This window comes from Bufo bufo, chromosome 2, assembly GCF_905171765.1.
Source record: "Bufo bufo chromosome 2, aBufBuf1.1, whole genome shotgun sequence".
In the NCBI taxonomy this organism is placed as follows: Eukaryota; Metazoa; Chordata; class Amphibia; order Anura; family Bufonidae; genus Bufo; species Bufo bufo.
Window position 1 is genome coordinate 400,498,692 of NC_053390.1, and position 14,788 is coordinate 400,513,479.

Below are 14,788 nucleotides of genomic sequence, written 5' to 3' on the forward strand. Positions count from 1 at the left end.
TCTACAGGGAGGAACAAAAATACCAAACTTCAAAAAAGCTAAATTTAGCCAACTAAGAAAGGCCATAGGCCTAACTAACTGGGACAAAGTCCTCAAAAATAAAAATACCGCCACAAAATGGGATATCTTTAAAAGCATCCTAAAATCTCATTGTGAGAGGTACATACCGTATGGGAATAAAAGGTTAAGGAACAAAAAAAAACCCAATGTGGATAAATAGAAGTGCAAGCAAGAAAGCAATGAACATGCAGATGCCAGGGAGGGAGGGAGCCGTAGCCGGGATCGCGCTGTGGCAGGACGCGCACGGCGCATGCGCGAGAAGAGCGCGGTCACGGCTACAAGGAAAACTGTCCATCAATATGCGGAGGAGCCACATAGGGGCGGGCTTATCCGACGGTTGAGTCAAGGAGGCCGCTGCCCCCGTGACTTCAGCACGACTTCAAAAAGGTGCCAAACACAGTTTTATAAGTCGATTTTATGAGACAGCACAACGCAGAAAGAAGATATGAATACATCTTTGGGCACACTATGAGAGATACTTTAAGGTACTGTGATTAGTGTAAATTGTCTTTTCCAGGTGACAGGTTCCCTTTAAATATTTTTTTCTCCAATGTATTCACTGAGGAAAATAAACGGTCAGAGGACATGCAGAATGTAAAAATAAATTCCCCAATAAAAGTGTCCTGTCTGACCCAGGAAGAAGTACAACAGTGACTTAAATAGATTAAAATAGACAAATCGCCAGGACCGGATGGCATACACCCCCGTATCCTAAGGGAATTAAGTAATGTCATAGCCAGACCCCTATTTCTGATATTTGCGGACTCTATACTGACAGGGAATGTCCCACAGGATTGGCGCATAGCAAATGTGGTGCCAATATTCAAAAAGGGTCCAAAATCAGAGCCTGGAAACTATAGGCCGGTAAGTTTAACATCTGTTGTGGGTAAACTGTTTGAAGGTTTTCTGAGAGATGCTATCTTAGAGCATCTTAACGGAAATAAGCAAATAACGCCATATCAGCATGGCTTCGTGAGGGATCGGTCATGCCAAACTAATTTAATCAGTTTCTATGAGGAGGTAAGTTCTAGACTTGACAGCAGCGTATCAATGGATGTCGTATATCTGGACTTCTCCAAAGCATTTGACACTGTACCACGTAAAAGGTTAGTATATAAAATGAGAATGCTCGGACTGGGAGAAAATGTCTGTATGTGGGTAAGTAACTGGCTCAATGATAGAAAACAGAGGGTGGTTATTAACGGTACACACTCAGATTGGGTCACTGTCACTAGTGGGGTACCTCAGGGGTCAGTATTGGGCCCTATTCTCTTCAATATATTTATTAATGATCTTGGAGAAGGCTTGCATAGTAAAATATCAATTTTCGCAGATGACACTAAACTGTGTAAAGTAATTAACACTGAAGAGGACAGTATACTACTACAGAGGGATCTGGATAGATTGGAGGCTTGGGCAGATAAGTGGCAGATGAGGTTTAACACTGACAAATGTAAGGTTATGCACATGGGAAGGAATAATGCAAGTCACCCGTACATACTAAATGGTAAAACACTCGGTAACACTGACATGGAAAAGGACCTAGGAATTTTAATAAACAGCAAACTAAGCTGCAAAAAACAATGTGATAGGCAGCTGCTGCCAAGGCCAATAAGATAATGGGTTGCATCAAAAGGGGCATAGATGCCTATGATAAGAACATATTCCTACTACTTTACAAATCGCTAGTCAGACCACACATGGAGTACTGTGTACAGTTCTGGGCTCCAGTGAACAAAGCAGACATAGCAGAGCTGGAGAGGGTCCAGAGGAGGGCAACTAAAGTAATAACTGGAATGGGGCAACTACAGTACCCTGAAAGATTATCAAAATTAGGGTTATTCACTTTAGAAAAAAGACGACTGAGGGGAGATCTAATTACTATGTATAAATATATCAGGGGTCAGTACAGAGATCTATCCCATCATCTATTTATCCCCAGGACTGTGACTGTGACGAGGGGACATCCTCTGCGTCTGGAGGAAAGAAGGTTTGTACACAAACATAGAAAAGGATTCTTTACGGTAAGAGCAGTGAGACTATGGAACTCTCTGCCTGAGGAGGTGGTGATGGTGAGTACAATAAAGGAATTCAAGAGGGGCCTGGATGTATTTCTGGAGCGTAATAATATTACAGGCTATAGCTACTAGAGAGGGGTCGTTGATCCAGGGAGATATTCTGATTGCCTGATTGGAGTCGGGAATGAATTTTTTATTCCCCTAAAGTGAGGAAAATTGGCTTCTACCTCACAGGGTTTTTTTTTTGCCTTCCTCTGGATCAACTTGCAGGATGACAGGCCGAACTGGATGGACAAATGTCTTTTTTCGGCCTTATGTACTAGGTTACTATGTACTATGGTGAACCTTTTAGAGACCGAGTGCCCAAACTGCAACCCTACACCCCACTTATTTCTCGCAAAGTGCCAACATGGCAATTTCCCCTGAATACTACAGTCCAATATAGTATATCGTCCATGTACTTTATCATTTAGCTATAATAACCTGCCTGCATTCAATGTGCTGCCTGTGCTGTGATGAATGGCATGAAAAGTCTAAGGCATATTGGTACGCCCCAGACTTTTTCTAAGGCGTGGGTGCCAACAGAGAGGGCTCTGAGTGCCGACGATGACACCCGTGCCATAGAATCACCACCACAAATAAAATCTATCTTTTATACATTGTTTATGCGTATTTTGTTGGGGGTTATTAGCAATTTGAGTAGGTTTAGAATCTTCTAGGAGTCCTACAGAAGATAGACCGGCGGCACTCAGTGATAGACGAATAAGTATCTTCTTTTACTGTCACGTTAGTACAAATCTGGGATGCGTTTCGGCTCTATTATCAGCCTTTTTTAAACATGTCTGTCATGATTTCCTTTCCTTTCCCTCTGAAGTCCTGCTGCACATCATGTAAACCTATATATACCTGAGCTCGGCTCCTCTGTTATATGCGGCTCTGACATCACCTGACATTGTAAGAAGTTATGAATGAAAATCTCACCTTCTGACATCCAGGGGCTCATGCTTCTCAGCACGTATGAGGGTTGCAGGATATTCACAATGTATTCACTGAAGAGCTTCAGACGTTCCTTTCCCTCGGTGCCCATCTTTCCTTACCCCGTTAGATATCTGTAAAAAAAAAGTTCTCTTTTAAATGTGTTCTCCTACGTCATAATACGAGCCATTTCCCAGTGTTCATGATTTTGACCCTGGCTGGAATCCACACCAGTGCAGGAACTCCCAAGTCCGGGGAATACCTCTCTTATTAGGCTATTTTCACACATTCAGGATATATCATAGGCAAATCTGAAGTGTATTTGACCAAAACCGAGTTTCACATTTGGATTTCTGCCATAGATGTGCATGAGGATGAACCTCAACATCGTTCAATGGGGTTTATGCGCATAGACCCAGATTTACTAATGTGCCTGCACCAGTAATCTGTCTAAAAATGGCAAAAAAAATGGAGTGAAAATCTGTCTCAAAGTAAGCCAACCAACAGTTGGTATAGAGTCCAAGAAAAGTGTCTGTCCTTGCACCAGATTCATCCTTCAGCCTGAGGCCCTGTGGTAAATCTGGTGCAGGTCTAGCCGTCTTTATGATTAGTAAATCTGGTCCATAGTTTCCATTTTTCCAAGATTTTTATATTGATAGCCTGTCCTCAGAATATGTCCCGACCGCCCCTCCACGTAAACTGCGTCAGTGGTCAGGCATTTAAAAATGGCGCCCTCTCACGAGCAGGGCTAATGCATTGGAGTTGATGAGAAAAGTAATCTAATCATTGCTTGCTATAGTTCCCTAGGGAAACTATTAAAAAGTGTAAAATATAAAAATTCTAATCGCTGTCCCCCCTTTCCACAAAATGAAAATAAAAATACATAAATAATTGAAAAAAATTTACATCATGGGCAATGCCACAGTACTTTAAAAATAGTTATCCCATATGGCAAAACGGAAAAAAATATTGCCGTTTTTTGGTCGCTTCACCTCCCAAAAAAATGGAATAAAAAGTGATCAAAGTCATACACACCCCAGAATGGTATCAATGAAAAGTACAGATTGTCCCGCAAAAAATGAGCCGTCACACAGCTCCGTACACATAAAAATAACTCATCGGATCCCGCCAATCTGCAGTTTGAGAAGGGACTGGTGCTTGTGGTGGCGCAGCAGCCTTCTCGCAACGCCGTACACTGTACATCGGCTGGGCTTGGTATCACAACCCATCCCCATTCACTACACCTAAGCCACATAACTGATTAATGTGATGGCACTGGACTAGGAGGAGCTGCAAGACGGCTGTGACACTACTGCAAGCACCGATGCCTTCTCAAACAGCTGATCGGCAGGGGTTCCGGGTGTCGGACCCCCACCGATCAGATATTGACCTATCCTGAGGAAGGGTCATCAATATAAAAACCTCAGAAAATCCCTTTAAGAGCTGCAGAATGCCAATTTATATGGTGGCTATATGCTGCAGACTTCTCCCTTTGCAAAGCAGAAGGTAAAATCCACCACTATGTGTGTGCAGAATCAGCTACAGCGGATTTCGGACAGATACACTGTGAATTTTCCACTGCTACATGTGGCCATACCTTTAGATCTGTGTAACAGGAATGTTTCAGTTCACTGATGGTAAGTACAGAGCTGAAAATGGTGAAGCAACAGGGGTGAATAGACTACTTGGGCATACAGATAGTGCCCCAGGACCTGTGGTCACAACAGGCCCACGGCCCCTGGTTGTCAGATACGCTCCTTTGCGTCCAATAAAGGGGTTGTGCCATAAACTAGTTTTCACACTAAGGCTCCATTCACACGTCCGCAAAATGAGTCCGCATCCGTTCCGCAATTTTGCGGAACGGGTGCGGACCCATTCATTCTCTATGGGGACGGAATGGATGCGGACAGCACACAGTGTGCTGTCCGCATCCGCATTTGGGGAGCGCGGCCCCGATCTTTGGGTCCGCAGCTCCGCAAAAGATAGAACATGTCCTATTCTTGTCCGCAGCTTGCGGACAAGAAGAGGCATTTCTATAGGGGTGTCGGGCGGGTGTGTTGCGGATCCGCAATTTGCGGGTCCGCAACACACCACGGACGTGTGAATGGAGCCTAAGGGTGGCTGCACGCAGTGCAGAATACGAGCGTTTTATCTTTCAGGATTTTCATGAGGAAAAACTGCAGCGTAAGGGTTCATTTACACGAACACAAGGGCTCCATGCCCGTGTTGTGGACCACAAATACTGGTCCGCAATATACAGGCACTGGCAGTGTGCACTCCGTGCTGTGGATGCAGACCCATTGACTTGAATGGATCTGCGATCCGCAAGATACGGCAAAAGATAGTACACGTCCTATCTTTTGCAATGCGGAGACATGCCTATGAGAAGATAGGACAGGTCCTATCTTTGGCTGTATATCGCATCTGCAGTACGGGGTGCCTGTATATTGCGGACCTGCTATTTGTGCAATATGGGCACGGAGCCCTTACATTGGTGTGAATGAGCCCTAATACAGCACCGGCAATGTGAACAAGATCTGATAAATCCCACGTTGACCTGTTGTGCAGATTTTAAACCTTCCTGCGTGTCAATTGTATGTGTGATTCCGCACCTTCTGTAGAGTGGTTTTTCAACATAAAGGCTGGTTTTACACAGGTGTTGCGGGTGCATTGCGGAAAAGGTGTGGGTGCGTTGCGGGAAAATGCGTGATTTTTCCGAGCGAGTGCAAAGCGTTCTAATGCCCTGACCCAAACCCGGACTTCTTCACAGAGGTTCGGGTTTGGGTTAGGTGTTGTGTAGATTTTATTATTTTCCCTTATAACAGAAAATTATTTATTATTTTAAATTTTAAATTATAAAATTATATATTATTTTCCCTTATAAAAGAAAATAATAGCATTCTTAATACAGAATGCTTAGTAAAATGTCCATTGAGTGGTTAAAAATAATAAACAAATTTATCTCACCCCATCCACTTGAACGCGTAGCGGATCTCCTCTTCTTTCTACTTTCTTCAGGACCTGGCTAAAGGACCTTTGATGACGTCACTGTGCTCATCACAAGGTCCATCACATCATCCATCACCATGGTGATGGACCATGTCATGATTGCAGTGATGTCATCAAAGGTCCTTTAGCCAGGTCCTGAAGAAAGTAGAAAGAAGAGGAGATCCGCTACGCGTTCAAGTGGATGGGGTGAGCTAAATTTGTTTATTATTTTTAACCCCTCAATGGACATTTTACTTAGCATTCTGTATTAAGAATGCTATTATTTTCCCTTATAACCATGTTATAAGGGAAAATAATAACGATCGGGTCCCCATCCCGATCGTCTCCTAGCAACCGTGCTATGGGGCCTGCGTTGCATGAAAAACGCACAATATAGAGCTTGCTGCGATTTTCATGCAACGCACAAGTGATGCTTGAAAATCACCGCTAATGTACACAGCCCCATTGAAGTGAATGGGTCCGGATTCAGTGCAGGTGCAATGTGTTCACCTCACGCATAAAAAACACAATAAATAGTGCAGATTTGTGTGCGTTCTTTGTGAAGTTTTGGTGCAGATTTCATGATTTTCGGCACACAAATCTGCACCGTCTTCAGCCACCCCTAAAGTGTATTTTCATCAATTACTCTAGCTCCCATTCCTCCTTGGATTCGTTTTTTTTAAGGTTACCTCATTTGCAGTTTTCTTTTATCCCCCGTGTCTGAATCCTACTTCCTGGTTTGTCATGTGACTGCTGTCCCATCATGCTTCAGGGCAGTGACCTGTGTCCTGACATCAGCAGATCATGTGACACTAACTATGCCCAGTGGGGTAGATTTATCAGAACCGGTGTAAAGTAGAACTGGCTTAGTTGCCCCTAGCAACCAATCAGATTCCACCTTTCATTTTTCAGAGCTCCCTTGGAAGATGAAATATGGAATCTGATTGGTTGCTATGGGAAACTAAGCCAGTTTTCCTTGATACCAGTTTGATAAATCTGACCCCTTGTTCTTACAAAAGACGCTTCCTACGTCCTACATTACCAGGCTCCAACGCAGGATGTAACCTACAGCAACTGAAATGAAACTGATTTGCCACAGGGCGCAATGGTTGGCGAATCATTTTAGAATAAGGCAGTTATGATAAATGGTGGTATTTGGGGAAAGCTGTTGGGAGGGATACCTGTATATTAGCGGCATAGCCCCTTTAACACGTTGGATTTCATCATAGATTCTACACCAAATCTGATAACAATCCACCTCCCATGTGTGTGAATGGGGTTTCTGCAATTCTGTTCACATGCTCCAAAAATATTTCCAGAAAAATGTTTCAGAAAAAAATCCACTGTGGAAATAAAAAGCATGCTACTTACGGTATTTATGGGTTTTCTACACGAAAAAGCCCAGGATTTGCCCCATTTATAGTCAATGGGGATCCACGGCAGGTCCCTGACAGCGGGTCCTTTAGTAAATACATATGTGGCTCAAGTGTCCCTGTACTTTAGAGGAAAAGGTTTCAGATCACAAAGTTACATATAAAAGGTTTCGATCGGCGGGGGTCTCAGCACTCGGCACTAGAACGAGGAAAGAGAGGCCTGCTCTCTGCCGGGAATGGGCTCAATAGAAAGTCTATGAGCCTGTCTCGAGACAGTCTGCTGCAGCGAGGAGAGAGAGCGCTCCTTTCTCCTCGTTCTAGAGATCGGTGGGAGTTTCAGCAGTCGGACCCCCATGATATGTCACTATAAAATGTCAAAAGGTACAATTTAAAACTGACCTGTGTGAACACTGCTTTAAAGGAGTTTTTTGGGATTACTTACCTTTGCAGTTATCCCTGTAGCCCTTTCATGTTTATAATGAATTTGAGCTCCTCAAATGCAATTTACGAACCCAAACCAAGTGCACCCTGGCTACATTGGCTGGTATTGAGCCCATGAGCATTAAAGGGGCGTCCTGAGTACAATATTGATGGCCTGATCAATAGAGGAAGCGGAAGTTGGACCCATACCAATCCTAAGGATAGGCCATTAATAATAAAGTCCCGGAAAACCACTTTAATGCTTGGGTGGCCAGATAACTCTTGGTCCGCCCCGGTGAAGACCTGACACCTAAAGAGCTTTGGAAGGTGGCAGAACTTTTTATTTGAACCACTGGTCTCCAACCTGTGGATCTCTGCCCTGATGGGGAGCCACAGGTGACTCTGGGCTTCCCCTTTCTGCTATTGAGATCCGTCATAGAATCTCAATAGCGGAGGAAAACGCTTCCGTTTTGTCCCCATTCATTGTCAATGGGGACAAAACTGAAGGTAAAAAGGGGTCACCAGAATGCATTTCGTTCCGTTTCACTGAGTTCCCCTTACGCACACAAAACAGAGTCCTGGGATGCGGAGCAAGACGGATCCGTCATGACTCACAATGTAAGTCATTGGTGAGGGATCCGTTTTCTCTGACACACAAATTCGTCATGGCTATTTTACAGATAATACAACCGGATCCGTTCATAACGGATGCAGACGGTTGTATTATCAGTAACGGAAGCGTTTTTGCTGATCCTTGACGGATCCAGCAAAAACGCAGATGCGAAAATAGCCTAAGGAGATTGCTGCAGCATACTTTACATGATCTAGAAGCCCCCTTTAATAAAGGATGATGCCCCTCTGTGACTGATCATGGGCTGATCCTGGTAATGAAGGTTTTCCATGGATCCCGTGCAGTGCTTCTAGCAGGTCTATGTCCAGCTACATCTACTCCTATCTTGTGTGCGACTACAACCCCCAGCTGGCACCTGCAGAAGAGGTGCAGAGCTCAGTTATAAGATACTCACCCTGTAGAGAGGAGAAAGGCAGCTCGTCTCTTGTGGCGGCCAGCTGATGGGGCGTCCTCATAGAAGACTGCCAGGAGAGGAGCCTATTCACTGGAAAGTCCGGGCGGAAGCTCAAAGCCAGAGAAACGAAACCTATCTACAGTAAGCGGAGGCACAGCGCATGCGCCGAGAGCCGAGCCTGAGCTATAGCCATAAGGGACATGTACGCCGGGAAACTGCAACTGTACAGACACTGGGAAAACGCAACTCTACACCGAGGAACTGCGACTGTGCAGACACTGGGAAAACGCAACTACAAGGAAACCCCCAAATACACAGGGCCATCAACTGAGACCGCAGAAAATCCTGTCAGCTACAACTTAGAAAAAAACCTTTGCAGCGTTGTACATTACCAGCAACATGTCTAGATTTTATTAACTGTCATACACATGCGACATACAAAAACCATAGCATAAGGGCTCATACACACAAACCTTTTTTTTTTTTTTCGTCCGTTTTTTTTTGGGTACCGTATGCAGAACTATTCACTTCAAGGGCACAGAAATGACTCCGTGTACATTCAGTGACCGTATATGCGACAAAAAATAGAACATGTCCTATTATTGTTCACAGGATAGGACTGTTCTAGGGGTTGGCCCTTCCTTGCCGCAAAATATGGAATGCACACGGCTGGTATCCGTGTGCTGTGGATCCGCCGTTTGCGGTCGTGTGCATTAGCTCTAAACTGAATTGTGGACTTAAAATCCACTGCCATTTCTGCGGCAAAATCCACATGTATTACAGGTGCTTTTGCCGCGGAATAGCACCAAAAATGCAGCCGATTTTTCCACAGAATTTTCAGTTTCCTGGTATTTTCCTACTTTTTTTTTCTTCCAAAAAACACAGAGGGCAGATGTTAGCTGTTAGTCAGTAGGAAAATGCAACCCACATTATAAACTGCGTTTTTTTGTGCTGTTTTTGTGCACTTTCACTGCCTTTTTTTATTTTACATGCAGCTCACTGACGGTTTAGCTAGTTCTCCCATAGGATTCTTACAAACACATTTAGGCCTTATTCAGATGTCAGTGAATCGATGAGGTGTGTGGCCTGTGTTCTGCACGGACAGCACACGTACCCATTGATTTTAATGTGTGTATTCACACATCCGTGATTTACCACGGTCGGGAGTGCCACCGCAAAAGCATGCCCTTTTTCTGTCCATTTTTGCGGATCTATCACGTCCATTATAGTCTAAGTGTCATTGAAAAAACACGGACACAACACGGATGGTTGCTAGGAGATGCTCTTGAAATTAATTTTCAGCTTAACAGTGTCCATGGAACATGGATGATACTGGGAGGGCGAAAAACTGACACATGGGGCCTTCACAAGTGAACCATCTTGTCATTGATCTCATCACGGACATGTGAATGAGGCCTACAAGCCAAAAAAACACAAAAAATTGATTGAGAAAAATATGCAATTTTTCTCATGAGCAAAAGCCACAAGTTTTTGCACAAGGCACATTTTAATACAAAAAATTGCAACCTTTTGCTTTTGGTTAACCCATTTCTTTTTAAAAGTGACCATGGGAAGTGGATGGGTCTTAGTAGAGGGCAACGCCCCCTGCAACCCAACAATTTTGCTATACCAGACACTAGAGCAAAAAAAGGTCCATTGGATTGAGGGGAGCCAAATCTATAAAGAGGCACAACTTCTGGCAATCTTGTGGCAGCTAAGGTTTCTTTCACACTAGCGGCAGGTCGGATCCGTCCTGCCGCTATTTCGCCGGACCGCTGCTCCGTCCCCATTGACTATAATGGGGGCGGGGCTTGGGCGCAGCACGGCAGTGCACGGCGAAAGGCCGCCGGACTAAAAGTACTGCATGTCCGACTTTTTAGTCCGGCGGCCTTTCGACGTGCACTGCCATGCTGCGCCCAAGCCCCGCCCCGTCCCCATTATAGTCAATGGGGACGGAGCGGCGGTCCGGCGAAAAAGAGCATGACGGATCCGTCCTGCCGCTAGTGTGAAAGAAACCTTAGCTGCCACAAGATTGCCAGAAGTTGTGCCTCTTTATAGATTTGGCTCCCCTCAATCCAATGGACCTCTGAATACGAGTGGGGCTACATGGTGACATAGGTTGCACAGCATTTCATACAAGTATGTCAATAGTGTCACAGTGGACACACGACATTCTGAGAATGGTCTAAAATTGAGGTCTAAAATTGTTGCGTGAACGCAAGTTGCGCATGTTTTTCTGCTGCACAACGTATCTGCGACTTGCTGTCACGTGATACATGTCGCCGTGTAGCCCTACCCAAAGAGAGAATGATCTACCATATTTTCTTATAGTCCGAATGCTAACGACCACTTCCATTATTGAAGCGATCATCAGGATGTGCGGAGTGCTGGCTCTGCTCACCCTCCCTGATCTTCTTCTAGGCCCTGCTCTGCACTGTGTACTGACAGCTTACAGCTTCACGTAAGCACGCACTATGACTTGCCGTTTGCAACATCACAGTGCAGCACGGGCCGAAAGAAGAGCAGGGAGTGGCGAGTCCTAGATCTGCACGGTGGCAGCGCTGTACGGAGCAAACGAGGTAAGTTGAATTTTTTTTTTTAACGTCTGATTGGAGGTCTGATCTGAGGCTGATGGAGCTTGGGGGTCTGATTGGAGACTGATGGACATTAAGCGTCTGATCTGAGGTCTAATGTAGCTTGGTGTCTGATGGAGCCTGGGGGTCTGATCTGAGGCTGATGGACATTAGGGGTCTGATGAGTGTCTGATCTGAGGTCTGATGAAGAATATGGGTCTTATTTGGGCGTCTCATGAGCATTGGGGGTCTGATCTGGGGTCTGTTGGAGCTTGGGTGTCTGATCTGAGGTCTGATGAAGAATGTGGGTCTTATTTGGGGGTCTGATCTGAGGTCTGTTGGAGCTTGGGTGTCTGATCTGAGGTCTGATGAAGAATGTGGGTCTTATTTGGGCGTCTCATGAGCATTGGGGGTCTGATCTGAGGTCTGGTGAAAAACAATTTGTTTCCTTATTTTCCTCCACCAAATCCTAGGTGCGCCTTATAGTCTAAAAAATATGGTATTTTGTCAAATCAGGGAGGAATAATGAACATGATGTGGATTGGTTTAACTGAGTTACAATCTGTCTGTTACAGGTGGATTTGTTGGCCAATTTATGGTAGAAATTGAAGTTTCATTTCTGCTGTCAATGTACTGAAAACTCCATGGTGGATGTGTAAGGCCTCTTTCACACTTGCGTTGTCCGGATCCGGCGTGTACTCCACTTGCCGGAATTACACGCCGGATCCGGAAAAACGCAAGTGTACTGAAAGCATTTGAAGACGGAACCGTCTTCCAAATGCTTTCAGTGTTACTATGGCACCCAGGACGCTATTAAAGTCCTGGTTGCCATAGTAGGAGCGGGGAGCCGGGGAGCAGTATACTTACAGTCCGTGCGGCTCCCGGGGCGCTCCAGAATGACGTCAGAGCGCCCCATGCGCATGGATGACGTGATCCATGTGATCACATGATCCATGCGCTTGGGGCGCCCTGACGTCACTCTGGAGCGCCCGGGGAGCCGCACGGACGGTAAGTACACTGCTCCCCCGCTCCCCACTACACTTTACCATGGCTGCCAGGACTTTAGCGTCCCGGCAGCCATGGTAACCACTCTGAAAAAGCTAAATGTCGGCTCCGGCAATGCGCCGAAACGACGTTTAGCTTAAGGCCGGATCCGGATCAATGCCTTTCAATGGGCATTAATTCCGGATCCGGCCTTGCGGCAAGTGTTCCGGATTTTTGGCCGGAGCAAAAAGCGCAGCATGCTGCGGTATTTTCTCCGGCCAAAAAACGTTCCGTTCCGGAACTGAAGACATCCTGATGCATCCTGAACGGATTTCTCTCCATTCAGAATGCATTAGGATAATCCTGATCAGGATTCTTACGGCATAGAGCCCCGACGACGGAACTCTATGCCGGAAGACAAGAACGCAAGTGTGAAAGAGCCCTTATGTGGACATGGTCTTATATCGGTCAGCTCTAGAAACCTTTGTAAGGTCCAAGGCTGCTAGTGTAAAACCAGGAGCCCCAACATTATAAGGCTATCATTCACAGCCATCCTCCAGTATGAAATCACATGGGCGCAGCTTCTGCTTGTAGGTTGTTCCAACATATGGCAATAACACTTAGTTATCATTTGCGGTTTTCTTGTCATTCAAAAGTCTATCTTTGCGTTGTATGTCTGCTCCAAATGTATGAAATGGAGCACCTTGATAATACACTGCTCAAAAAAATATAGGGAACACTAAAATACCACATCCTAGATCTCAATGAATGAAATATTCCAGTTGCAAATCTTTATTCATTACATAGTGGAATGCGTTGAGAACAATAAAGCATAAAAATGATCAAAATTAATATCCCATGGAGGTCTGGTTTTGGAATGATACTCAAAATCAGTGCAAAATCCAATTTTAGGCTGATCCAACTCCAGTGGAAATGCCTCAAGACAAGGAAATGAGGCTCTGTAGTGTGTGTAGCCTACACGTGCCTGTATGATCTCCCTACAATGCCTGGGCATGCTCCTGATGAGGCAGCGGATGTTCTCCTCCCAGACCTGGATTAAAGCATCAGTCAACTCCTGGACAGTCCGTGGTGCAATGTGGCGTTGGTGGATGGAACGAGACATGATGTCCCAGATGTGCTCAATTGGATTCAGGTCTGGGGATTGGGCGGGCCAGTCCATAGCATCAATGCCTTCGTCTTGCAGGAACTGCTGACACACTCCAGCCACATGAGGTCTAGCATTGTCTTGCATTAGGAGGAACCCAGGGCCAACCGCACCAGCATATGGTGTCACAAGGGGTCTGAGGATCTCATCTCGGTACCTAATGGCAGTCAGGCTACCTCTGGCGAGCACATGGAGGGCTGTGCGGCCCTCCAAAGAAATGCCACCCCACTCCATTACTGACCCACTGCCAAACCGGTCATGCTGGAGGATGTTGCAAGTAGCAGAACGTTCTCCACGGCGTATCCAGACTCTGTCACAAGTGCTCAGTGCGAACCTGCTCTCATCCGTGAACAGGGCGCCAATATCGAATCTGCCAATCCTGGTGTTCTCTGGCAAATGCCAGTCACCTTGCACGGTGTTGGGCTGTAAGCTCAACACAGGCGTGTGGATGTCGAGCCCTCATACCACCCTCATGGAGTCTGCTTCTGACAGTTTGAGCAGACACATGGATATTAGTGCCCTGCTGGAGGTCATTTTGCAGGGCTCTGGCACTGTTCCTCCTTGCATAAAGGCGGAGGTAGCGGTCCTGCTGCTGGGTTGTCGCCCTCCTATGGCCCCCTCCACATCTCCTGGTGTACTGGCCTGTCTCCTGGTAGCGCCTCCATGCTCTGGACACTACGCTGACAGACACAACTAACCTTTCCACAGCTCGCATTGATGTGCCATCCTGGATGAGCTGCACTACCTGAGCCACTTGTGTGGGTTGTAGACACCGCCTCATGCTACCTCTAAGGGTGAGAGCAATGAGAAAATGCTAAAGTGACCAAAACAGTAGCCAAAAAGTATGAGAACAGATAAATGGTTTGTGGTCAACACCTGCAGAACCAGTGGCGCACCGACAGGGGTGGTCCAGCGGGTCTGAACCCCCCCCTAGAACAACCAGTGAATCATTTTTTTTATATTTTTTATCCCTCAGGGCGGTGAAGGGGCAGTAGGAGATGAGAGCTTCCATTGTGGAAGCGCTCATCTCCATATTAATTTGTATCGCCGTCCTCAGGACAGCGATACAGATGGCTGTGCTGCGGCGGGGGAGGGAGAGGCATCTCCCTTCCCTGCTCTTCTGATAGGCCGCAGGCACTAATGCCTGCGGCCTATCAGAGGCTGGCTCAGGCGGCGCGATGACGTCATTATCATCACGCCGCCTGAG

At 45.9% G+C, this 14,788-nt stretch overlaps 1 protein-coding gene across 1 annotated transcript in view; it reads right to left on the reverse strand.

Annotated features, from left to right (window-relative positions):
* Window positions 1-9,002, reverse strand: part of DDX58 (DExD/H-box helicase 58) — a 117,803-nt gene extending 108,801 nt beyond the window's left edge. The window contains exons 1-2 of the mRNA XM_040417249.1: window positions 8,860-9,002; window positions 3,060-3,187 (exon numbers count right to left, since the gene is read on the reverse strand). Of these exons, the coding sequence (XP_040273183.1) occupies window positions 3,060-3,165 (106 nt within the window). The 5' untranslated portion in view covers window positions 3,166-3,187; window positions 8,860-9,002. The remainder of the gene's footprint in view (window positions 1-3,059; window positions 3,188-8,859) is intronic.
* Between the last annotated feature and the right edge of the window lie 5,786 nt (window positions 9,003-14,788).